The 27,043-nt window shown below is 47.6% G+C and overlaps 1 protein-coding gene across 5 annotated transcripts in view; it reads left to right on the forward strand.

Annotated features, from left to right (window-relative positions):
- The window catches only part of LOC122938794 (cytidine monophosphate-N-acetylneuraminic acid hydroxylase-like), a 342,933-nt gene extending 327,804 nt beyond the window's left edge, over window positions 1-15,129 (forward strand). For all 5 annotated transcript variants that reach the window (XM_044294574.1, XM_044294572.1, XM_044294576.1 and 2 more), the window contains one exon: window positions 14,675-15,129. In XM_044294574.1, the coding sequence (XP_044150509.1) occupies window positions 14,675-14,786 (112 nt within the window). In that variant the 3' untranslated portion in view covers window positions 14,787-15,129. The remainder of the gene's footprint in view (window positions 1-14,674) is intronic.
- The last annotated feature ends 11,914 nt before the right edge of the window (window positions 15,130-27,043 follow it).

Below are 27,043 nucleotides of genomic sequence, written 5' to 3' on the forward strand. Positions count from 1 at the left end.
CTCCTCATTGACCGAGGCAGAGTGCCCGAGGATAAACACTCATTGAATACCTCAGTCAAGAGGGGACATAAAGAGTCCTTAAAGGTCTTATAAAACTCAGATGTTAAGCCATCCGGGCCTGGCGACTTCTTCAGAGCTAACCCTTCCACCGCCAGGATAACTTCCTCCTTCCTGATCTCTTCTACCAAACCGTCAAAAGAGAGGTGAGCTCCTGACTCAGGGGTGACCCCAGCCAGGAAAGCCGACATCTTGTCCCGATCCAGATCCCTCCTCCCCAAGAGGCACGAGTAAAAGGATCTAACGACTTCCAGGATCCCTGATCTGGACCTGTTCAGAGATCCCGTACTATCGACCAGTCCTGTTATTAACTTACTCTTCACTGACATCTTACAATTTCTGTAGGGGTCGGGCGAGCGGTACCTCCCAAAGTCCCTCTCAAAAACTAAAGATGTGTGCCTATCATACTGGCACCTCTTGAGCAAAGATTTCACCCTGGAGATATCCTCACAGCTACCACCAGTCGAGACCAGATGCTCGAGTTTCCTCCTCAGACCCTGATACAGGCGGTACCTGTCCAGGGACCTGAGGCTCGAGAGCCGGTGGAAGAACCTTGCAGCCCGATCTTTGAATATCTCCCACCACTCTGACTTAGTATCACAGAGATCCAGTAAAGGTACCTGACTCTGAAGGAAGTCCTCAAAGGATTGTCTCACCTCCGCTTCCACCAAGACACCCGAATTCAGCTTCCAATAACCTCTTCCCATTTGGGGGGATTCTGAAATATTCAGAGAAAACATAATCAAACAGTGATCGGAGAATTCCACCTCCACAACCCTTAAGGGCGAAAAGGTAGCCTCCTCCTTCAAATAAAACCTATCTATTCTAGACCTTACCTGACTACCTCTATAGAAAGTGAAACCCCCGTGGCCTGGGGTATGCCTAATGTGGACATCCTCCAGACGAGCCTCACTAGCTACTCTATTCAGAAAAATACTATCATAAGTCAGCTGGTTTCTGGTGCCTCCCCTGTCTTGGGGCCTTGTGACAGTATTAAAGTCCCCACCAAAAACCACCTGCCGGCTTGTAAAAAGGAAAGGCTTAATCCTCATAAAGAGACATTTCCTGTCCCACCTGGACTGGGGCCCGTAGATATTAATCAGGCGCAGTTCCTGTCCCTTCATGAGGACATCCAAGATCAAACACCTCCCCGTTTCTAATTCAATTACTCGTCGGCATTCTACCGGTGCGGTAAAAAGGACCGCCACTCCACTATACGGCTCAGCCGCAAGAGACCAGTAGGAGGGCCCTGGTCTCCACTCCCTCTTGGCTTTATAAAATCGCTGCCAAATCTGGTAGCCTGGTCTCTTGCAAAAACAAAATGTCAGCTTCAACACGGCTGAGAAAATCGAAGGCTGTGAAACGAGCCGCATCCGACTTAATGCTGGCGACATTAATGGTCGCCAGAGTCAGCAGAGCGGGTACCGCCATAAAGAGTAGTTAAATTAGACGGCCTTCTTCCCATCCTTCTCCCCCCTCCCGGGGCTGCCTTCTAGAGCAGCACGACCTCTCTTGAGGGAGATAGTGGTATCCATCTCTGCCACCACCACCTCCCTCTGCGCACTACTCCTGGCTTTCTCAGTCTCAGGGCCCGGTTTTGCCACCCCTCCTGAGGACCTTGCATCCCCACCAGAGGGGGGCGCGGGGCCCCCTGAAGGCCCTCCCTCCTTCGCCCGGTCCAGTCTCTCAATCTCCTCCTCCAGCTCGCTGCCCCCTAAGGTCTCGGATTCAGGAGGGGCAGTCGTTTGGGAAGGAGCGGGCATCACCCCAGGACGAGGTTCCTCCCCCTCCCTCTCCGCCTGACGCCTCTCTCTCCGCCTCTGCCGGGACGGGTTGTTCCGGTTCCTCACTGACCCCTTAACTCCACTGCCTTTGCCAGTACCCGCCTCAGCCGAATGGACCTCCCAGGCCGCTCCTGCATGAGCTCGGGCCGCATTGGCCTCAGAGAGAGGACAGCGACTGAAGGGGTGCCCGAGCTCCCCACACAGGTTGCATCTAATCTCCTCACAAGATGCAGCAAGATGACCAGTCCCCCCACACAACGCGCACTTCTGCACTTGGCAGCTGGCGCTGAAGTGTGTGGGGCTGCCGCACTTGTGACAGAGCTTAGGCTGCCCCCTGTAGAAAACCAAGATCCTGTCTCGGCCGATAAAGGCAGATGATGGAATGTGGGAAACTGTACTGCCCAGACGCCTAAGCTTGATATTAAACGTCCAGGCACCCGACCAAATGCCAAACTCGTCCAGGTTTTTAGCTGGTATTCCCTGGACCTCTCCGTACCTTCCCAGCCAGGTCATGATGTCAATACAAGAGAGCGACTCGTTACGGGTCAGAACGGTCACTCTCTTGACCTCACTCTGGCGGGTTATCGCTTTTGCAACGAAACCACGCCAGTCCGGCATGTTCTATACCAGCTCATAGCCGGACCAGAAGAGCTCAAGCCCCTCCGGCCGGACAAAGCTGATGTCAAACTCCTTGGAGCCAAAAGGATGGATCAAGGCAAAGATGTCAGCAGCCTTGAAACCCATCCCAAGCAGGAGCTCCACTACCCTTTTTCTAGTAGGGCAAGCTTCATCGCCACTCCACTTGAGACAGACCACATTCCGTCTGGCTCCAGGGCCAGTTGTGGGTGAAGACCAGGTGGTCTCGCCCCCGTTCTGTTCTCGGAAGGTCCGAACGCCATGTCTGTTGAACCAGAATGAACAATCCACCTTCTCTCCCTCTACGGAAAAGGAGCTCTCCCCCTTTTTGAGGGCCTCTAACAGTCGCCGCTGCAAGTCACCATTACCAGGCCCTGAGAGTGAGGAAGCCAAAGAGGCCAGCCCCTCCCCCCCTACGGCTGCAGCCACACTGGCATAACTTCTGCCAGGCGCCACGGACGCAGGAGGGGCAGCAGAACCGGCTCCCCCCCCCTCTACTTGCCTCAACTGTCGCACCGGATCCCTCTGAGGGGGCCACACGGGGGGACCCCGCCACTTTTCCAGCAGCAGGGCAACCCCCCGCATTCACCCCCCCATCGGGACCCGGAGCGACCCCTAAACTAACACCCCCTCCATGACCCTTTTGGGTGACCACTTTTTCAGTAGTCACCTTTACAGGGACTAGCTCAATCACATCGGACCCCATACACACTGCTGGGCCAGCTGACACTTTATTTACATCATTTACATTGCTTTTATTTATATCGTCACTTTTAACCTTTTTACTCCTCTTATCCTTCCCTCTGCTACCACCTGCCCCACACAGAACCTGGGCACTGGTGGTCACTACCCCCACCTCCCCTGCGCTTGATTCAGCGCTGGGGGCAGAGGCAGAAGCGGAGGGAATGACACCAGTGGCCACATAGGCAGCCATGGAGGAGGGGGAGACACATCCCCTCCTCCTAACAGTTGTTCTTCTTGAAAAGCGCCGTGCCGTGGCACCACTGTGCTCAGCAAGCCGATGCCCTTCACTCCTAAATTGTCCTTTAGGAGCGCTCTTAATCTCATCCAGGGACACACCGACAGACACGTCCCCCGGCCCGCCCACCACCCCCGCAGCACCGCTCTCCACCACCAACACTGCGGCGCAGGAGGGCGGAGCAACGGGCACTACCGGAGCAGCGGGACCGGAGGAGAAAACAGGGAAACCTGGAGCCTTCTTTATGGGAGAGAGGGGAGGAGCGCCGGCCACGGCAGTCGCCCCCACCACGTCACTCCACCACAGGTCCACCACACACCCATTCAGTGTGTTTAGGACCGCGGCGGGGACGGGCGGGGTCAGCCGCGTCATCGGAAAGCCCCCCCCACCCTCCGAACTCGCCGCCCTCAATGCCTGCGTGTTGGACTTTTCAGTCCCTCCTTCTCTGGGGCCGCCCCCACTACTGCAAGTGAGGACGGCGTCCTCCGCCATCTTGGACACCTCGTGTTTTTTCTCCCCACTCCCGTCGCCCGGTCCCACAGCAGAGACTGGGGCTGGGAGGATGGTGGGGGTTGCAATCCAAGCAGCCTTTTCAGCCTGCCCGGATTGCTGGGGGTGAGAAACATACACATATCTCACCTCCACTCTGCTTTTCTCTTTCTTCTTTTTTCCCTTCTTTTTTTTCTTTTCAATATCTTCATCCTCACCTGGAAGTTCTTCTCCAAACAAAAAACTGCCTTCATGGAGCCGGGGTGACTCCAAGCGTTTAATCTCAGCCATGAGCCCTCCCCCGACTCCACTACTTCCACTTTCAAATTCGTCTTCTGAGCTTGTGAGAGGCAGGCACACCTGTTCAGCTGTGATCCCAGTGTCCATGGCCTGCTCCTCTTTCTCTGTCTTTCTCTCTGCCTTTTTCTCTGCCTCTGGTTCTTCCTCATCGTCTGGGGGGTCAGCCATTTGCAGACTTCCCTGGGCCATGATGAAAAATCTTTCCTCGTTTTTTAGTTTTTTTTGGAAGGGACCACTACTTTCCAGTATAATTGCCCTCCTTGCTTCCATTTCTTTTATCTTTTCTTTTAGGACCTTTATCCTTTCTGATATCTCAGGTCTTTTATTTTTTGAAGCCTTGTACGCCTTTACTCTTTCTAGCTTAATGTCACTTTTGAGCTTTTTTAAGGCTTTGCCAGCGTCTTCATATTCCCTGAGGTAGGCCGCAATACGGGAGCTGTACATGGAGACCGATTCCTGGGGCCTTTTGATGCTCCAGTCAGTCTCCATCCTCCCTGGCCCACCCCAAGGAACACTCCGCTCACCTGCAGGGTTACCATCCACCCTCCCGGACTTGCTGGTGGTCTTCACAGCTCCGCTCCCAGGGGCTGCAGGGGACACCACAGCATGACCCCTGCTCGATCTTCTGACCGCTGAGACGGATGATGGTGCAGAGGCCGGTAACTCGCCTCCCCTACCTCCCGCCGGCCTACCCCGGGAAGCAGGATCCTGGGTCCCAACTGGAGACATAGCTCCAGGCCTCCACCAACTCCCTAAGGAGAGGCAGGGCCTGGGCTGGGGAGAGGTGCTGAAAACTCCCCGCAAGCCTGGAGCTCCTCCTGGGAAGCAGATGTTAGAAAACTCCCCAGAGAGGCCCACACTGGAAGTTCCAGGAGCTCAGTGGAAACACCTCCTCACTCTGTGGCTGCAGGAACCAGACACGCCCCAGTCTGATCCTCTGTTACGGGACCTCTCTCCTCTGCCTGGGTGCTGGGCCTAAATATCTGACAATGGACTGTTGCAGTGGTGGCTGACGTGAAGCCTGATTTTCAGCTATGACATGCAGACTGATTCTCTGCTGACATGAAGCCAGATCCTCTGTTACGGGACCTCTCTCCTCTGCCTGGGTGCTGGGCCTAAATATATGCCAATGGACTGTTGCAGTGGTGGCTGACGTGAAGCCTCATTCTCTGCTATGACATGCAGACTAATTCTCTGCTGACATGAAGCCAGATTGTCTGTTACGGGACCTCTCTCCTCTGCCTGGGTGCTGGGCCTAAATTTATGAAAATGGACTCTTACAGTGGTGGGTGACGTGAAGCCTGATTCTCTGCTATGATATGAAGACTGATTCTCTGCTGACATGAAGCCAGATTGTCTGTTACGGGACCTCTCTCCTCTGCCTGGGTGCTGGGCCTAAATTTATGAAAATGGACTCTTACAGTGGTGGGTGACGTGAAGCCTGATTCTCTGCTATGACATGCAGACTGATTCTCTGCTGACATGAAGCCAGATCCTCTGTTACGGGACCTCTCTCCTCTGCCTGGGTGCTGGGCCTAAATATCTGACAATGGACTGTTGCATTGGTGGCTGACGTGAAGCCTGATTCTCTGCTATGACATGCAGACTGATTCTCTGCTGACATGAAGCCAGATTGTCTGTTACGGGACCTCTCTCCTCTGCCTGGGTGCTGGGACTAAATTTATGAAAATGGACTGTTGCAGTGGTGGGTGACGTGAAGCCTGATTCTCTGCTATGACATGAAGACTGATTCTCTGCTGACATGAAGCCAGATTGTCTGTTACGGGACCTCTCTCCTCTGCCTGGGTGCTGGGCCTAAATTTATGAAAATGGACTCTTACAGTGGTGGGTGACGTGAAGCCTGATTCTCTGCTATGACATGAAGACTGATTCTCTGCTGACATGAAGCCAGATTGTCTGTTACGGGACCTCTCTCCTCTGCCTGGGTGCTGGGCCTAAATTTATGAAAATGGACTCTTACAGTGGTGGGTGACGTGAAGCCTGATTCTCTGCTATGACATGAAGACTGATTCTCTGCTGACATGAAGCCAGATTGTCTGTTACGGGACCTCTCTCCTCTGCCTGGGTGCTGGGTCTAAATTTATGAAAATGGACTCTTACAGTGGTGGGTGACGTGAAGCCTGATTCTCTGCTATGACATGAAGACTGATTCTCTGCTATGACATGCAGACTGATTCTCTGCTGACATGAAGCCAGATCCTCTGTTACGGGACCTCTCTCCTCTGCCTGGGTGCTGGGCCTAAATATCTGACAATGGACTGTTGCATTGGTGGCTGACGTGAAGCCTGATTCTCTGCTATAACATGCAGACTAATTCTCTGCTGACATGAAGCCAGATTGTCTGTTACGGGACCTCTCTCCTCTGCCTGGGTGCTGGGCCTAAATTTATGAAAATGGACTGTTGCAGTGGTGGGTGACGTGAAGCCTGATTCTCTGCTATGACATGAAGACTGATTCTCTGCTGACATGAAGCCAGATTGTCTGTTACGGGACCTCTCTCCTCTGCCTGGGTGCTGGGCCTAAATTTATGAAAATGGACTCTTACAGTGGTGGGGGACGTGAAGCCTGATTCTCTGCTATGACATGAAGACTGATTCTCTGCTGACATGAAGCCAGATTGTCTGTTACGGGACCTCTCTCCTCTGCCTGGGTGCTGGGCCTAAATTTATGAAAATGGACTCTTACAGTGGTGGGTGACGTGAAGCCTGATTCTCTGCTATGACATGCAGACTGATTCTCTGCTGACATGAAGCCAGATCCTCTGTTACGGGACCTCTCTCCTCTGCCTGGGTGCTGGGCCTAAATTTATGAAAATGGACTGTTGCAGTGGTGGGTGACGTGAAGCCTGATTCTCTGCTATGATATGAAGACTGATTCTCTGCTGACATGAAGCCAGATTCTCTGTTACGGGACCTCTCTCCTCTGCCTGGGTGCCGGGGCCTAAATATCTGAGAATGGACTGTTCCAGTGGTGGGTGACGGGAAGCCAGATTCTCTGCTATGGGACCTCTCTCTAATTGATTTTGGTTAATTTTTATTTATTTAATTTTTATTTTAATTCATTTCCCTATTCACATTTGTTTCCAGGGGATTTACCTACATGTTGCTGCCTTTTGCAGCCCTCTAGCCCTTTCCTGGGCTGTTTTACAGCCGTTTTAGTGCCGAAAGGTTCGGGTCCCCATTGACTTCAATGGGGTTCGGGTTCGGGACGAAGTTCGGATCGGGTTCGGATCCCGAACCCGAACACTTTCGGGAAGTTCGGCCGAACTTCTCGAACCCGAACATCCAGGTGTTCGCTCAACTCTATATATGATCCAATTGCTGTATAGATCACCGTCGGCGAGACTGAATATTAATGAGAGTTTGACAACGAGTTTTGCTTCAAATAGGGGTACTCGCCAAGGTTGCCCACTCTCCCCATTGTTAATTGATATTTATCCTCAGCCCTGGCTGTTAGGCAGGACCCCAAGATAGGAGGATTTGGAACAATGGGGGTGGAGGACCGCATTTCTCAGATGATGTCTTATTTTTTATAGACAATACTAATACAACACTTCCAAGACACATCAAAACCTTTGGAGACAGAGCCTTCTGTCATGCTGCCCCTACACTTTGAAACTCCCTGCCACACCCTATTAGGACATCCCCATCCCTGGAAGCATTTAAGTCCAAACTGAAAAGCCACCTGTTTAGTCTGGCATTTATGAACACCTGACTATTTCCTCTGTAACACAGTCCAGCCTGCAACCCTGTATTGACCTGAGACATATCTATGCGCTTTGAGTCCTATGGGAAAAAAGGGCTTTACAAATATTATTGTTGTTGTTGAGGTCCAAAATTGGGATATGGCTCCGACTTCCTTTATCTAGAGCTGATAGAGTTTCCTTGGTCAAGATGGTTATTTTGCCCCAACTCCTCTATATTCTTAGGAACTCACCTATATGGATAGAGGATACGTTTTTTAAGCTTATTGAGAGAATTATTAACGATTTGTTGTGGGGAAGAAAGCAGGTAAAGCTTAAATTGGAATACTTATATAGGTCGTTGGAACAGGGAGGACTGAATCTTCCCTATTTCAAGGGCTATTTTATAGCGGGGCAATTATGGCTGTATCGTGAATGACAGAAAAGTGTATTGTGTACTACCTTGGTGAGGAGATCCCCCTATGACAACCTATTCACATTATTGGAAACGGGGCAATTGACTAATGTACTACAGGAGTATAGAGAAGCTAAAAAGCTATTATCTAAGGCATGGGATACTAATAGAAGATGGCAGGGAATAAAAGGATATCTTTAGTATACTCTCCTCTGGCATAATCTTCAACTATAGGCTTTGGATAAAATAGCTAGGGACCAGTTTTGGAAAAAAAATATAATTTTATGTTGCACAGGTGGTGAGGAACGGAGAGATACAGAGATACTTTAGTTCTCAGTGTTAGCACAAAGGGAGAATATGGAGGGTTTGTCTTGGTTCAGACATTTTCAGTTATGTTCGGCACTTACTAGTCTAAAGAACAAATCACTGTTGGAGATAGATACTTCAACTTTTTTTAATGATTTGATAGGGAATTTAGATCAGAAGTTTAAGATTTCACGTTTTTATTAATTATTACTTACTATTCACTAAGATGCAATCACCAGGACAAAGGGCCTGGGGAGTTAATTGCCTAAGGATCCAATTGGATGGATGGGGAAATATATTTGGGAATTTGAGTTTAATATCTCACAATTTTGATCAAGTATTGGTACAATTTAATATCCTCCATAGATTATATGTCACGCCCTTATGGCTTAATAAATGTGAGTTAAGAGGTAGTTTTAAGTGTCCACAGTGTAATTCTTTTGGGGCTGATCATTTACATATGGAAAAAAATTCTTATAGAATTAGATATAAATAATAGTGTAGGTGTCCGTATAAGTGAATATTAGGCTGGAAATTGGACCCTTTTAAAATGTCACTTTTATTAGGTTTACTTTAAAAAGCAGAAATATATATACACCCTCTGATAACCGGGTATCCAAAATAATAACAGGACAAGATGTTGCCCAGCTACCACCGTGAATTGGTGAAAAAAAGTTAATAAACAAGATGAATAAGATAAGTATAAATTCCAGGGGCATTAATGACATTCATTGGAGGTTGGGGAATGGGTAGAGGTTTGGACACCTTATTATGGGTATTGGGGATGGTTCTCTCCCTATACCCGCCCTAAGATAATCCTCTGCCCAGGGATGAACCCTTATGGTGGGATCACACAAATGATGTCAGTTTTTACCCCGACGTGTTTCCCCACTATGGTTCATCAGGGGGTCGGTTAAGAGATAGTAATTGTAATAGATAACATCATGGATCAGATAACAGGATGATAAAACAGATAATGTTAGATATAATTACTGTGTCCTGGTAGATGCCATGGGGCAGGCCATGTAGGAGGAAGAGAGGACTCACGCTTGTTCTCCTGATGAGAAAGAGATGTCACCTGAGGGAAAAATATCATAAATGAACCCACTGTTGGTATTTACCTATACGGTTATCTCGCTCTTTATGTCCCAAGTTCAGGATAACTTACAGGTGAGGTGTCCCCCTGAAGTTTGGACTGCCGCCTGCCGAGCTTGATGGGGCAGTGGGGCATCCCTGTGTTTGTCCAGTTTTAAATGAAAGTGCAGGCACGCCTTTCACTGTCGGGAGCCGCGTATCCGGTAGGTGGAACGCACGCTCTGCTACTTCCGCAGATTGCAACCTTTTATGGACTTCCCAAAGTCCATAAAGGGACGACCCCCTTAAAGGGTCGACCGATAGTATCCGGTGTAAACTCCATCACACAAAACTGCGGTCTTTACTTTGACCAGGTATTGAAAGATTTTGTGGTGTCCCTTGCGTCATACACAAGGGACACCATGGATTTTCTGAAAAGAACGGAGTCCCTGGGTATTGAACCTTCATTGAGACCAGCAGGGGCTTGCAAACGGCATCTATAAATCCATTCTGCTTCTTTCCGCAGAATCTTGTTATCCCAGTCCCCTTTTCTCAGGGACAAGGGTACAAGTTCCAATGCCGAGAAGCTGAGTAACCGGGGGTCCCCCGAGTGATATTCGTGTACGTGACTCGCCACTGGTCTAATTATGTTGTTCTTAATGTCATTTACATTGTCGCCCACCTTTTTTCTTAGTTCCCTAAAGGTCTTTCCGATATAGTCCTTGGGACAGGGGCAACGACATATGTAAATTACCCCTTTGCTCTTGCAATTAATAAAATCCCGGATGGTGAACACCTTTTGTGTGGCTGAGCATGTAATCATCTTGCCTGTAGAGATAAACTGGCATATTTTGCAGGTCCCGCATTTAAACATGCCAATGGGACGACGATCAAGCCACGTTCCCGGTGGAGATGGGGGCATGTAGTGGCTGTGTACCAATCTGGCTCTGAGGCTCTGACCCCTTCGATAAGTTATGCTTGGGTGAGGTGAGATGTTCTTGGCGACACTAGTGTCCATCTGTAGGATTGGCCAATATTTATTTAAAATGGCTCTTATTTCAGTGTTGGCCATGTCAAATGTGGAGATAAGACGTGTCTCTTCCCCACTATCATCCCCACGTGTTTTGGGGATAAGTAAAATGTCCTTGTCTGTTGCTAGGGCCTGCTGAAACGCATTTCTAAGTGTAGTTTTTGGGTACCCCCTATCTGTCATTCTTTTGTAAAGTTTCCTAGATTCACAGTGAAAGTCGGTTAAACCGGAACAGTTCCTGCGAATCCTCAGGTATTGTCCCCTTAGGATACCTCTTTTTTGTGGAGTGGGGTGGTGGCTTCCCCAGTGTAGAATTGAGTTTGTTGCTGTTGATTTTCTGAAAATTGTACTGACCAGTTTTTCACCCTGTTTACGTATTGTCACATCCAGGAAATTAATACAATCTTCCTGTATCTCCGACGTGAATTTGAGACCTATGTCATTGATATTCAAGACATATAAAATCATTTATAAAATTCCCTCCTGCTCCCATTCCAAAGCACAAAAATGTCGTCAATGTACCTCGTCCAGAAGGCTACCTTCTCACTCCACCAAGTATGGTGGCCTGGAAAGACGATATTGTCTTCCCACCAGCCCAGGAGGAGGTTGGCATATGTGGGGCAACAGGGGCATCTCATGACCGTCCCCCCTGAGCTGGTGGTAAAACCGCCCGCTGAACAGGAAACAATTGTGAATGAAGTCAAGTAGGGTTAAGATGAAATGGTTGTGGTCCTGGAAGTGATTCCCTCTTGTGCCTAGATAGTAAGTAACCACCAGAAGGCCCTTATCATGCGGGATACTGCTATACAGGGACTCAACATCAATGCTGGCTAGTAAGCAGGAAGGTTCAATACCCAGGGACTCCGTTCTTTTCAGAAAATCCATGGTGTCCCTTGTGTATGACGCAAGGGACACCACAAAATCTTTCAATACCTGGTCAAAGTAAAGACCGCAGTTTTGTGTGATGGAGTTTACACCGGATACTATCGGTCGACCCTTTAAGGGGGTCGTCCCTTTATGGACTTTGGGAAGTCCATAAAAGGTTGCAATCTGCGGAAGTAGCGGAGCGTGCGTTCCACCTACCGGATAAGCGGCTCCCGACAGTGAAAGGCGCGCCTGCACTTTCATTTAAAACTGGACAAACACAGGGATGCCCCACTGCCCCATCAAGCTCGGCAGGCGGCAGTCCAAACTTCAGGGGGACACCTAACCTGTAAGTTATCCTGAACTTGGACATAAAGAGCGAGATAACCGTATAGGTAAATACCAACAGTGGGTTCATTTATGATATTTTTCCCTCAGGTGACATCTCTTTCTCATCAAGAGAACAAGCGTGAGTCCTCTCTTCCTCCTACATGGCCTGCCCCATGGCATCTACCAGGACACAGTAATTATATCTAACATTATCTGTTTTATCATCCTGTTATCTGATCCATGATGTTATCTATTACAATTACTATCTCTTAACCGACCCCCTGATGAACCATAGTGGGGAAACGCGTCGGGGTAAAAACTGACATCATTTGTGTAAAAAATTCCAAATGTACAGGGTTGTACAGGGCTAGACAGAGTAGGTACGGGGACAGGGTGATCCCACCATCAGGGTTCATCCCTGGGCAGAGGATTATCTTAGGGCGGGTATAGGGAGAGAACAATCCTCAATACCCATAATAAGGTGCCCAACCCTCTACCTATTCCCCAACCTCCAATGAATGTCATTAATGCCCCTGGAATTTATACTTATCTTATTACTCTTGTTTATTCACTTTTTTTCGCCAATTCACGGTGGTAGCTAGGCAACATCTTGTCCTGTTATTATTTTGGATACCCGGTTATCAGAGGGTGTATATATATTTCTGCTTTTTAAAGTAAACCTAATAAAAGCGACATTTTAAAAGGGTCCAATTTCCAGGCTAATGATCATTTACATATGCTCTGGTCTTGCCCAGAATTAAAACAGTATTGGATTGTGATCAATAATTTTGTCATTCATAAGTTAAGATTCCCGATTCCATTTGTGGTTGAGTGTTGGATATTGAGCGATCTCTCCAAGGTAAATTGTCATAAATATAAAAGGACTCTGTTCTTGGTGAGACTTTTGATCTCCCGAGTGTAGTTTTCACGATACGTTCCAAATTTGAACAATTGGATAAATTTGGTCAACAGGGTTAAAATGTATGAGTATTTCTTATCTAAGCAAAGAAATAGCCAGGAGAAATGGACTAAGATATGGGAAGCTTGGAGGTTTTAATCTCTTCCCGCTTTCAATTCTCCATGACCTCTCTTTTTTTCCTCTTCTTCTAATTTCTTGCATTCACAGAAGATGTGACCCTGGGTCATGTTTACTCACATCCTTCTCACATCCTTTTTAAGTACTGAAGTAGCCCCAAACATGAAAGTACAGTATAATGAATGTTGATAATTAAGCATTTGACTTACGTAACAGATCCAGCATTCTATGTTAGGCTACTTTCACACTTGCGGCAGTGTGATCCGGCGGGCAGTTCCGTCGTCGGAACTGGCCGCCGGATCCGCCGATCTGCCGCTGACTGAAAGCATTTGTGAGACGGATCCGGATGCGGATCCGTCTCACAAATGCATTGCAAGGACGGATCCGTCTCTCCGCTTGTCATGCGGACAGACGGATCCGTCTTGTACATTTTTTCATATTTTCGCCGATCTGCGCATGCCGCAACGACGGATCCGGCATTCCGGTATTCTGTTTTTCCGGCGCTATAACATTCCTATGGGAAAAAATGCCGGATCCGGCGTTCAGGCATGTATTCAGTTTTTTTGGCCGGAGAGAAAACCGTAGCAAGCTACGGTTTTCTCTTTTGCCTGATCAGTCAAAACGACTGAACTGAAGACATCCTGATGCAAACTGAACGGATTAGGGCTCTTTCACATCTGCGTTATAGTCTTCCGGCATAGAGTTCCGTCGTCGGGGCTCTATGCCGGAAGAATACTGATCAGGATTTTCCTAATGCATTCTGAATGGACAGTCCGTCCTTCAGGATGCATCAGGATGTCTTCCGTTCCGGAACGGAACGCATTTTGGCCGCAGCAAATAGCGCAGCTAATAGCGCAGCATGCTGCGCTTTTTGCTCCGGCCAAAAATCCGGAACACTTGCCGCAAGCCCGGATCCGGAATGAATGCCCATTGAAAGGCATTGATCCGGATCCGGCCTTAAGCTAAACGTCGTTTCGGCGCATTGCCGGATGCAACGTTTAGCTTTTTCTCAATGGTTACCATGGCTGCCGGGACGCTAAAGTCCTGGCAGCCATGGTAAAGTGCAGTGGGGAGCGGGGAGCGGGGAGCAGCATACTTACCATCCGTGCGGCTCCCGGGGCGCTCCAGAGTGACGTCAGGGCGCCCCAAGCGCATGGATCACGTGATCGCATGGACACGTCATCCATGCGCATGGGGCGCTCTGACGTCATTCTGGAGCGCCCCGGGAGCCGCACGGATGGTAAGTATGCTGCTCCCCCGCTCCCCACTACTACTATGGCAACCAGGACTTTAATAGCGTCCTGGGTGCCATAGTAACACTGAAAGCATTTTGAAGACGGTTCCGTCTTCAAATGCTTTCAGTACACTTGCGTTTTTCCGGATCCGGCGTGTAATTCCGGCAAGTGGAGTACACGCCGGATCCGGACACCGCAAGTGTGAAAGAGGCCTTACTCTCTATTCAGAATGCATGGGGATAAAACTGATCAGTTTTTTTCCGGTATAGAGCCCCTGTGACGGAACTCTATGCCGGAAAAGAAAAACGCAAGTGTGAAAGTGCCCTAACATGATTGCTGATATGTTGTGTGAAGAATCCATGTATTCTATACTACTAGTTACATGGTTTGACTGTTCCCTTACATAACCATTCCATGTTTCTTCTATGCATTATAGATTTTGGAACCATTTTCAGATCAAACTGCCATTGTCACCACCGGACTGGGACGCATTTTTGATGAGAGAGAAACAAAATAGAAATAATTCACAGAGCTGCAACATGATGTGAACCATGGGATCAAGAATGGCTTACAGGCCACAAACTTACTGTTTTATGGGATGTTCATGGGTAACCTCAGAGGAATGTCAGATTAACCTTAATTAATATTTTAATAAAAATAAATGATTAATAAGAAGAAACAGAAAATCAACAAGTAATCTTAACATAGAAGAAACAGTTGCCTGCATTATGTTTGAACTCATTTTATTGTGTATTTAGATACATTTAGACCTCATTTTAGTACCTTGGGAAATAACCAATGCTATTATCAACAAAGTGATCCATTCAGGACATATATACTGTACAGTCACTTCAACCTTTCAAGATGCTGATTAAATTAGTTCTAAAACTACCTCTGTATTCTTATTTATATTGTTATTTATATTGTGAAATTTATTTACTACAAATGCTATAAATTAAGTTGCTTTCACTGAAAAAGGTTTCACTAGAGTTCATATAGTGGGAATAGTGTTACCGAAATGAAGTGAAAAATTTGCACAGTTTTTTTACTTACACTTAGAGATGAGCTAATTTAAAAAAAAATTGATTTGGCCGGTTCGCCAAATTCTTTTGAACAAATGTGCTTCAATCCGAATTTGCGGTGAATCGCATTAAAAAAAGGCTATTTCCTGGCTGCGGAGAGCCTTTATAGTGGCATAGTTCCATTGCAAATTGTGCCAGCTCTGGCCACAGGTCAAGCCTGCACACCCAGTACTCCAGGGGTTCCTCGCTTCTCAGAGCGTCCACAACGGCCGTTAACCCGATGTAGTCGGACACCTGTCGGTCTAGGCGTTCCCTAAGGCTGGATCCGGAGGGCAGCTGTCGATGGGTTGGCTGCAAGAATGATCTCATATCTGAAGTGACCAACACATCTTCAAACTGCCCTCTTCTTGCATGCGCTGTTGGATTAGTACCCGCAACTGTTTATCTGTGTGTGAAATTCCACTGCCAGCACCCGCAAAAGCAGAATGCAGCATTTCTCGAAGCAAGGCCTGGAATGGCTGCATTCTGACAGCCCTCTTTGATGCTGGTAACATGTCCGCCATTTTGTGTTTGTACCGGGGGTCTAAGTATGTTGCCACCCAGTACTGGTCCTTGCCCTTTATGCTTTTTATACAGGGGTCCCTCTTCAAACACTGGAGCATGAAGGCCCCCATTTACACTAAACTGGAAACGGTGGCCTGGCTCCTGCTCATCGTTCAGGATAATGTCGTCCTCGGTCTCCTCCCCCCAGCCACGGACAACACCAGGGATCCCAGAAAAGTTTAAAGCATGCTCTTTTTGCTCCTCCTCCGCCCCGGCACCATCCTCCTCTGACTCCTCTTTAGACTCCTGTTGACTTGTCTCAGATGGAGTAGCCCCCCCTGGGAATTCATCCAGCATTGCAACTTCCTCATCTTCCTGTTCCTGCTCCTCGATGGCTTAATCAATGACAGGACACAATGCATGCTCCAGAAAGAAGGCACCCTGGCTGCTCATGCGTCGCACATGAGCAGCCACTGGCGCGGTAAAAAAAACAAGCTTCCCAGAACCTGTCCTGCCGCAGATTTCGTACAGGTAGTCGTTAACTGCACATCTCTGCTGGAGCAGCCTATCAAGCATATACAAGGTGGAGTTCCAGCGCGTCAGGCAGTCATCTGACAGGCAGGTGGTGTCACAGCTAAACAACAGCAAGGTGAGCCATGGCCGTGTAAGATCTTCTAAAATGGCCAGAGATTTTCCTGGCCTGCCGCAAGACGTCCTGGACCCCTGGGTATTTGTCAACGAATCGCTGCATGACTAAGTTCAGGACGTGTGTCATGCACGGCATGTGTGTCATTTTGCCCTGTTTCAGCGTGCTCAGCAGATTGGCACCGTTGTCGCACACCACTTTACCAACTGTCAAATTGAGCAGGTTAACCACTGATCAGCCTGTGACCGCAAAGCTGAAAGGAGTGCCGGTCCGGTGTGGCTCTTGGCTTCCAGGCACAACAGCCACAGCACAGCATGGCAATGTCTCACCTGGCACGTTGAATAGGTTCTGGGGAGCTTTGGGGGCGCAGAGGAAGAGGCGGTAGCAATGGAAAAGGAGGAGACAGAGGATGGAGTAGGAGGAGGAGAAGAAGAGGCAGGCCTGCATGCAATCCGTGGCGGTAACACCAAATCCACATGGGTGCCACGGGTTGCATGCTTAACGGCCGTCAGAAGGTTCACCCAGTGGGCAGTAAAAGTTATGTACCTTCCCTGCCCGTGTTTGCTAGACCACGTGTCTGTGGTCAGATGTATCTTGGCACCGACAATGTGTGCCAGAGATATATTCACTTGCCGTTGAACGTGGCCATATAGATCCAGGATGCCTTTCTGGGAGAAATATTTCCTTCCGGGGACCTTCCATTGTGGTGTTCCATTGGCCACAAATTTTCTAAAGGCCTCAGAGTACACCAGTTTATATGGCAGTAGTAGCTGCAGTTCCGACAAGCCAGTGGTCACCCATTGGGCAAGAGGGTTATCCGGCATTATCATCTTTTTCGAACATTTGGGCCACAGAAGCCTGCCTTTTGCCAGATGAATGCGACAACGGCACGGTTGAAGGTTGAGTGGAGGACAAAGGGGAGGAGAGAAGAGAAGTAGAAGAGGCAAGATGTGGAGCGCCGGGAGTGTGGCTTTGTGGGTTCTGACGGTGTTGCTCCCACTGGGCTCGGTGATGGGGGTGAATACTTTTGCTTAGCACTGTATACATTACAGAGTGTTGGCAAAACATACAAAAGTTATTTACGTATGTACCCGGATTCCTTTTATGAAACGGGGCTGTCTTCGCTTCATGTCAGACCATTTTTTTATAATGGCCAGACGGTGGTGTTTGCGACCTATTTGGCACCACATTTCATAGGCCAACTCCCACACAATCCTCTGTTTCTCGGCATGGAACTGGGTGCGGTCGTAGCCCCGCCCCAACATCCGCTGCAAGAGAAAAATGCAAGCATATAATCCCAATTTTTAACAATAATAGTATTGAAAATAATCTACTCAAGTAAACTGCTAAAATTATTTAATGCTTTGAGGTGGAAATATTAGATTTAGTCCGCCTGCACCGCCAGTATTTGCTGGTTCATTTACAGTTACCCAGGATGCATCCCGGGGAGACGAACCAGCTGTACACCCCCATACCGTATCGTCACTTCACTAGACAGGTACATCCCTGCTTAGCTGGACAGTATCTGATAGCTCAGACCCCACCCACATACAGTCGTAATACAATTCCATCTTCTAACCGTAACAGCAAGGCCGCATGCACACGGGCGTGTTTTTTCAAAACTACAGGCCGTACAAGCCCGTCCTGCAGAGTGAACAAGCGCACTGCGTCATTGGTTGCTATGACGACGTGCACTTCCAGGCCACCACCGCTGTACTGTGATACACTTGTTTGATCTATACAAGTGTATTACTGTACAGTGATGGCGGCAAGAAGTGCACGGCGTCATAACGAGTTAGCATTAGCAACCAATGACGCCGTGCGCTCGGCCACTCTGCAGGGTAACCTAACATAGTGGGTGTGATGTCACAGGAATACTTAGTGCAAAAATCAATAATATCTAGTGAGACATTATAAAATTTGAAATTTGGTGCACTTAAGAAAAATTGGAATCGCAGAAGGTCGCACTGGCGATTTTTTAAAAACACTATTTATGCAGGTGAAATGTAAGATTACTTACAGTCACCAGGAGTTCTTACTCTTCTTCGTTGAACTTCGCTCCAACCATCGCATCCATCTAATTGCTAGTTGGTGCAAACCAGTTGCTGTAGGCCACGCCTTCAGAACGCATGTGCTCTTGCGATTAATATTTTTCCGAAATTTCGCCGATAAAAAAAGAATGCTTGTATATCGTAAAATCGCTTAATACTTCTGGTATGTCAGTGTCCATGTTGTGGGACTACGTGTGCGCATCTACTAAGTATTTTGTGGCTGCAAATATGACCTGGAGGTTTCTCATGCTCGCATGCCATTAAAATGAATGGGACCCGCTGCTAACCTGCGGTTTGCGAACATTTGAGCGAATTTGAGCGATTACTTTCGCGAACCGTCCCATCAGATGTTCGTCCATCACTACCTCTGAGAGCCTTCTTCTTGTTACAAGACACAATATCTAATCAGACCGCACCAGTAATGATTTTTTTTATAATTGCCTGAGACCAAACTTCATGCTGAGTTTTACAGCAATTCAACATTTCTACAGTATCTGGGTAGGTTTCATTTTTTTTTGTCAATGACTGTATTATGGTGGCAGCTAAGAACAGCACGGTACTATTTTGATAAAGCAAGGGGAGGGATCAATACTGAAAAACCAGAAGCTTGCATGTAAGTGACTGTGTCAACGTGTACGGCATACATATTAGGACATCGTCAGACATCATCCACAACTCCATCCTCCGTCAGGCAAAACTCCATCCTACCTCACCCAAAACTCCGTCCTCCCTCAGACATCAGCCAAAACTCCGTCCTCCCTCAGACATCATCCAAAACTCCGTCCTCCCTCAGACATCATCCAAAACTCCGTCCTCCCTCAGACATCAGCAAAAACTCTGTCCTCCCTCAGACATCAGCCAAAACTCTGTCATCCCTCATCCAAAACTCCATCCTCCCTCAGACACCAGCCAAAACTCCGTCCACCCTCATCCAAAACTCCATCCTCCCTCAGACATCAGCCAAAACTCCGTCCTCCCTCATCCAAAACTCCATCATACCTCAGACATCAGCCAAAACTCTGTCCTACCTCAGACATCAGCCAAAACTCTGTCCTCTCTAACTCAAAATATGCCCTACTACACACACTCTTCACCTGACGGAGCTGCTAGCTGCTGGAGAGGCAAAGGACCTGTAATGACGTCATGACCATGTGACGAGTCACGTGTGTGGGAGTGGTCAGATGTGCACAGCAGCTGGTAGAGTGTACAGAACTGAAGCCATCAAATAGAGCTGTGTACTAGAGATGTGTGTGTAACCTGCATGTAGCAGTGCTGTGTACTGTGTAGCAGGGCTGTATGTGTAACCTGCATGTAGCAGTGCTGTGTACTGTGTAGTAGGGCTGTATGTGTAACCTGCATGTAGCAGAGCTGTGTACTGTGCATCAGAGCTGTATGTGTAACCTGCATGTAGCAGTGCTGTGTACTGTGTAGTAGAGCTGTATGTGTAACTTGCATGTAGCAGAGCTGTGTACTGTGTAGCAGAGCTGTATGTGTAACCTGCATGTAACCTGCATGTAGCAGAGCTGTGTACTGTGTTACAGAGATGTATGTGCAACCTGCAGGTAGCAGTGCTGTGTACTGTGTAGCAGAGATGTGTACTGTGTTACAGAGATGTGTGTGTAACCTGCATGTAGCAGAGCTATGTACTGTGTTACAGAGATGGGTGTGTAACCTGCATGTAGCAGAGCTGTGTATTGTGTATATAGAGCAGTGTGTGTGTACCGCATGTAGAAGAGCTGTGTACTGTGTTACAGAGATGTGTGTGTGTAACCTGGGAACTATAAAAAAGTGTTTAAAAAAACCCATAAAAATTCAGATCACCCCCCTTTTCCCAAAATGAAAATAAAAGAACAAAAAAAATACACATCATGGGTGTCGCAAGTCCAAATGTCCGATTCACCGTTTTTGGTCGCTTCATTTGCTACAAAAATTTTAATAAAAAGTGATCAAAAAGTCTTAAACACCCCAGAATGGTATCAGTGAAAAGTTCAGATTGCCCCTCAAAAAATAAGCCCCCACCCAGCTCTGTACACATAATTACAAAAAAGTTATAGGGGTCAAAATATGGCGGGAAAAAAAATCGGATTCTGTAAATCTCCTGTCATTCCGAGTTACTCAGAATTGGTAGCCCTAATTAATAAATACATGCAGCATGAATGCATATATGCTGCTTCACACAAAACTAGATCACAAGTGTTAGGCCTCTTGCACATGAACGTTGTTGGTCCATTCCGTGCACTGGGGACAGCAATTTGCAGTCCCCAATGCACGGGCAACGTGCGTGCAGCGGCCGGGACAGATCCAGACCCATTCAACTTGAATGGGTCCGTGAACATGTTCTACTTTTCTGCTGTGCGGAGGCATGGCCAGAAACACCATGGAAGCACTCTGTAGTGCTTCTGTGGGGATCCGATCCGTGTTTCCGTTCCGTTCAAGTGAATGGGTCCACATCACGGATGTGGGATGCACACGGCTGGTGTCCTGTGTATTGCGAAACCGCCGTATGTGGTCCACAATAAAACCACAGGCACACAGTGGCCATGTGCAAGAGGCCTTACAAAGATGGGATTTATGGTGCACATCCTCTTGTGCTTCCCATATTCCACAGATTTATATCACACAGCTACTTACAGTTGTGCTGATAAGTTTACACGCACGCCGCCGCGCATGTGCCATGGTGACTTATTCCTGGCCTGTATAGTACAGAGTTGGTGTGCGCGTTCGCGGCCCTGTACTATACTGGCCAAGAAGAAGTCATCATGGCGCATGCGCGGCGGCATGCGCGTTCAGGACATTGCGCGGCACGGCGGGATTCGACAGGAGAGGTGGCCGTAACCAGGGGAGACCAAAGACAACATCAGGTAAGAGGGGACTTATTTTCTAAAAAAGGGTGGGAATTGGGTAATAAAACGTATTTAGAAAAATGGTCACTGTCAAATCATTAACAGATTTAACAGTGATCATTAAGATGAGAATTCCCCTTTAACGATTGTTCAGAGAATATGAATTATAACACGGACACTTTTCTCTCGCTCATGGTTAGTGGTCGGCTGAAGCCATTTATGTCAAACAACGGTGTTTACGCTTTATAAATCATAATCACAACACAAACTCCCCAAATTACCCTGATCAGAAGTTTACACACCCCAGTTCTTAATACCATGTATTGCCCCCTTTAACATCAATGACAGCTTGAAGTCTTTTGTGGTAGTTGTGAATGAGGCTCTTTATTTTCTCAGATGGTAAAACTGACCATTCTTCCTGTTGAAAAAAAAAAAAGCAATTCCACCACAGTTTTACAGGATTTTTATTTACGACATTCGATGTGCGATAAAACTGACTGGTTACTTTTATTCTACAGGTCAGTTCAAATCCGGCGATACCTTATATGTATAGTTTTTCTTGCGTTTTAAAGGGTTTCTACCACTTGCTTTGCACACATTTCGTTTTCAGACACTAGCGATCCGCTAGTGTCTGATGTACCATACAAGCTAAGTATTATATTCCTCCGTTCCGCCGTTTTGTTTAAAAAAGCACTTTTATATTTATGCAAATGAGCCTCTAGGTGCTATGCGGGCGTCTTTTCAGCACCTAGAGGCTTCGTCTACCTTCATAAACTGCCGCCCAGCTCCTCGCTCCAGCACGCCCATCTCCTAGTGAAATCGATCCTCCCCCTGCTTCTGGCGTCCGAAAATCTCGCGCCTGCGCCGTTCGTCTCTGCATTCGGCGCAGGCGCAGTCAATGTCTGACCGCTCACTGCTAAGACATTTCCACTGTGCCTGCGCCGAATGCCGCCTAATGCAGAGACGAACGGCGCAGGCGCGAGATTTCGGACGCCAGAAGCAGGGGGAGGATCGATTCCACTAGGAGATGGGCGTGCTGGAGTGAGGAGCTGGGAGGCAGTTTATTAAGGTAGACGGAGCCTCTAGGTGCTGAAAAGACGCCCGCATAGCACCTAGAGGCTCATTTGCATAAATATAAAAGTGCTTTTTTAAACAAAACGGCGGAACGGAGGAATATAATACTTAGCTTGTATGGTACATCAGACACTAGCGGATCGCTAGTGTCTGAAAACAAAATGTGTGCAAAGCAAGTGGTAGAAACCCTTTAATAGTAATAAAAAAAATCTGATTTATTTTTTTGTCGCCATATTTTGAGCCCTATAACTTTTTGGTAATTATGTGTACGGAGCTGGGTGGGGGCTATTTTTTTGCGGGGCAATCTGAACTTTTAACTGATACCATTCTGGGGTGTTTAAGACTTTTTGATCACTTTTTATTAAAATTTTTGTAGCAAATGAAGCGACCAAAAACTTCGAATCTGACATTTGGACTCTTTTTTTTATGTTTTGCTGTTTGCCGTATGGGGAATATATTTTTATACAATGGGTGTTTTTACACATTGCGACACCCATGATGTGTATTTTTTTAGTTCTTTTATTTTCATTTTGGGAAAAGGGGGGTGATCTGAATTTTTAGGTTTTATTTTACACTTTTATATAGTTCCCAGGTTACACACACATCTCTGTAACACAGTACACAGCTCTGCTACATGCAGTTACACACACTGATCTATATACACAGTGCATAGCTCTGCTACATGCAAGTTACACACACATAACTGTAACACAGTACGCATCTCTGCTACACAGTACACAGCACTGCTACCTACAGGTTGCACATACATCTCTGTAACACAGTACACAGCTCTGTTACATTCAAGTTACACATACAGCTCTGCTACACAGTACACAGCTCTGCTACATGCAGGTTACACATACAGCCTGCTACACAGTACACAGCACTGCTACATGCAGGTTACACATATAGCTCTGCTACATATTACACATCTCTGCTACATGCAGGTTACACATACAGCTCTGCTACACAGTACACAGCCTGCTACATGCAGGTTACATATACAGATCTACTGCACAGTACACAGCACTGCTATATGCAGGTTACACATACAGCTCTGCTACACAGTACACAGCTCTGCTACATGCAGGTTACACATACAGCCTGCTACACAGTACACAGCACTGCTACATGCAGGCTACACATACAGCTCTGCTACACAGTACACAGCTCTGTTACATGCAGGTTACACATACGGCTCTGCTACAAAGGTACACAGCTCTGCTACATGCAGGTTACACATACGGCTCTCGTACACAGTACACAGCACTGCTACATACAGGTTACACATACGGCTCTGCTACACAGTACACAGCTCTGCTTTATGCAGGTTACACATACAGCTCTACTACATGCAGGTTACACATACAGCTCTGCTACACAGTACACAGCACTGCTACATGCAGGTTACACATACATCTCTGTAACACAGTACATAGCTCTGCTACACAGTACTGCTACCTGCAGGTTACACATACAGCTCTGCTACACTGTACACAGCACTGCTACATGCAGGTAACACATACAGCTTTACTACACAGTACACAGCACTGCTACATGCAGGTTACACATACAGCTCTGCTACACAGTACACAGCTCTGCTACATGCAGGTAACACATACAGCTCTGCTACACAGTACACAGCACTGCTACATGCAGGTTACACATACAGCTCTGCTACACAGTACACAGCACTGCTACATGCAGGTTACACACACATCTCTAGTACACAGCTCTATTTGATGGCTTCAGTTCTGTACACTCTACCAGCTGCTGTGCACATCTGACCCCTCCCACACACGTGACTCGTCACATGGTCATGACGTCATCACAGGTCCTTTGCCTCTCCAGCAGCTAGCAGCTCCGTCAGGTGAAGAGTGTGTGTAGTAGGGCATATTTTGAGTTAGAGAGGACAGAGTTTTGGCTGATGTCTGAGGGAGGACAGAGTTTTGGCTGATGTCTGAGGGAGGACAGAGTTTTGGCTGATGTCTGAGGGAGGACGGAGTTTTGGCTGATGTCTGAGGGAGGATGGAGTTTTGGATGAGGGAGGACGGAGTTTTGGCTGATGTCTGAGGGAGGATGGAGTTTTGGCTGAGGGAGGACGGAGTTTTGGCTGATGTCTGAGGGAGGACGGAGTTTTGGCTGATGTCTGAGGGAGGATGGAGTTTTGGATGAGGGAGGACGGAGTTTTGGCTGATGACTGAGGGAGGACGGAGTTTTGGCTGAGAGAGGACGGAGTTTTGGCTGATGTCTGAGGGAGGACGAAGTTTTGGCTGATGTCTGAGGGAGGACGGATTTTTGGCTGATGTCTGAGGGAGGACGGAGTTTTGGCTGATGTCTGAGGGAGGACGGAGTTTTGGCTGATGTCTGATAGAGTTTTGGATGAGGGAGGACAGAGTTTTGGCTGATGTCTGAAGAAGGACAGAGTTTTGGCTGAGGGAGGACGGAGTTTTGTCTGACGTAGGATGGAGTTGTGGATGATGTCTGACGATGTCCTAATATGTATGCTGTAAACGTGTAGCACATAAATTTTCACCAATACCAGCATGGTAGGGTAGATTTTCCAACAGATCTAGGGCCAATTGTTGAGTCTGCATCAACACATCTGCACCAGCAGTTACATATTCATGCATGTGCATATCAGTGGCCTAATCAGTTTTATAAAGGTTGAGAATTAAAAAGTTTGTCCCACAAAAAATATTCTACAGTTTTCAAACCAGCACCCTGATCTGAATACTTTTGTAATTGCATGTAATTAAAAATTTTGCATTGCCAATTTGTTATTCAATAAAATGTATCTGTATAGCGCCACCTGCTGTTTGTTTTTTTCTTATTTCCTTGACCTGCTCACTGAGAAAGCCGTACATGCTCAGTTTCATCCTTCAACTGCCTCCTGAGCTGTGATAGGGAGTGCATGGACACTACCCCTGAGCTTCCAGCAGAAAAGACACTCCCCTTGATATAAATCTAGCAGAGCAATGAATGTGGAGATCTCTGGATCCATGTGAGTTACTGGGTTGGTTCTAGCTTTGTTAGAAAGAGGTTGTCATGTACTGTCATTTTCATTTTTTACATTAGTCATGGGATAACTTCTTTACGCTGCATGGAACGCATCACTGTGAAACCTATAGGATCCTCACAGAATAAGGCCACGCTCCATATTTATTTAATTCCTTTTGGTTGCATACTGATGTTTTATTTTCTGCTGGATTTAGAACATACTGTATTTATTGCTCATAGTAACCAATAACAGTACAGGGGCCCAGAGTCTCTGTGATTCCATAGTACCTTAGTTCTATGTGCCACCGTATACCCTGCATAGGGTTCTGTCGTGTCCATGAGGCCTCCTGCTCAATTTGCAACCTGAGTGGAAGGCAGGGATGACAACCATCAGTCTTCACTGCTGTGATGTATAGTACAAGCTGATGTGACTGCTGAGGCCTGTGATTGGCAGTAGGGGTCACAAGGACCCAACAGCTCCCTGGTCCTGAGAGAACCAGACGCATTTGGGAACGGAGCACCAGTGGGACTGCGGACGAGTAAATCTTGTTTTTCATGTTAAGGGCCACAGGTCAGGACCATAGGGTTTGTTGGCTCCAAGGCCAGACAACCTTTTTAATCAATTAGTTATACATACCCCAAAATGGTATAATTGGAAAAAAGCTCATATTGCCATGTCAATGGGAAAATTTAAAGGGGTTTCGCAGGCAGTACAGGGAGTGCAGAATTATTAGGCAAATGAGTATTTTGACCACATCATCCTCTTTATGCATGTTGTCTTACTTCAATGTAATGACCGGTGTCACGCACAGGGAGGGAAACAGGGAAAGCCCTGCCTAAGGGAGAGGGAAAGGTGGTGACCCCTAACTCACCTTGCGGCTGGCACCTGACTGCCCTGACGTCCCTAGACGGGTTCCTCACCCGTGCGGCAATCACGTGCCTAAACCCTGGCTTTCCCTGAAATGAGCCCTAGATAGTGAACGGGCCAGTGGGATCGCTAGTCCTCACCACTGCACTAAGAGGGAAACACCAGGGAGAGGACAGACAAACACAAACACCCAGGTGGACGACAACAACTGTCCACAAAGGTCCAACAGGGATCTGGAGGGTAGCGTTCTGAATCAACAGTCAGAGAACACAGCAACACAGCTCCAGTGGGTCAGGATAGATGTCCAGGCAGGAAGCTCTATCTCTGACAACCAGAGAAGTGTGAGAGAGGAATATAAGGAGGTTTGGGAGTGCTGGACAAGGAACAGCTGAGGAGAAGGAGCTACGGATCCATGAGTGAGCCAAAAGGGTTTGCAAAGCAAACCCAGAAAGCTACCATAAGGAAAACAGCCCTATCTTAAATAGAGCGTGCAGCCAACCGCTGCGACTTCCTGACCCCGGGTATAACGGAGTCAGGCGTGGTTCTCGATACCCTCGTGACAGTACCCCCCTCTCTATGAGGGGCCTCCGGACACTCAGGACCAGGTCTCTCAGGATGAGAGGCATGAAAAACCCGAACTAACCTGTCGGCGTTTACCTCAGACGCAGGAACCCACATTCTTTCCTCGGGACCGTAACCTCTCCAATGCACCAGATATTGAAGAGAGCGGCGGACCCGACGAGAATTAACAATTTTGG

Source organism: Bufo gargarizans, chromosome 5 (assembly GCF_014858855.1).
Source record: "Bufo gargarizans isolate SCDJY-AF-19 chromosome 5, ASM1485885v1, whole genome shotgun sequence".
Taxonomy (NCBI): Eukaryota; Metazoa; Chordata; class Amphibia; order Anura; family Bufonidae; genus Bufo; species Bufo gargarizans.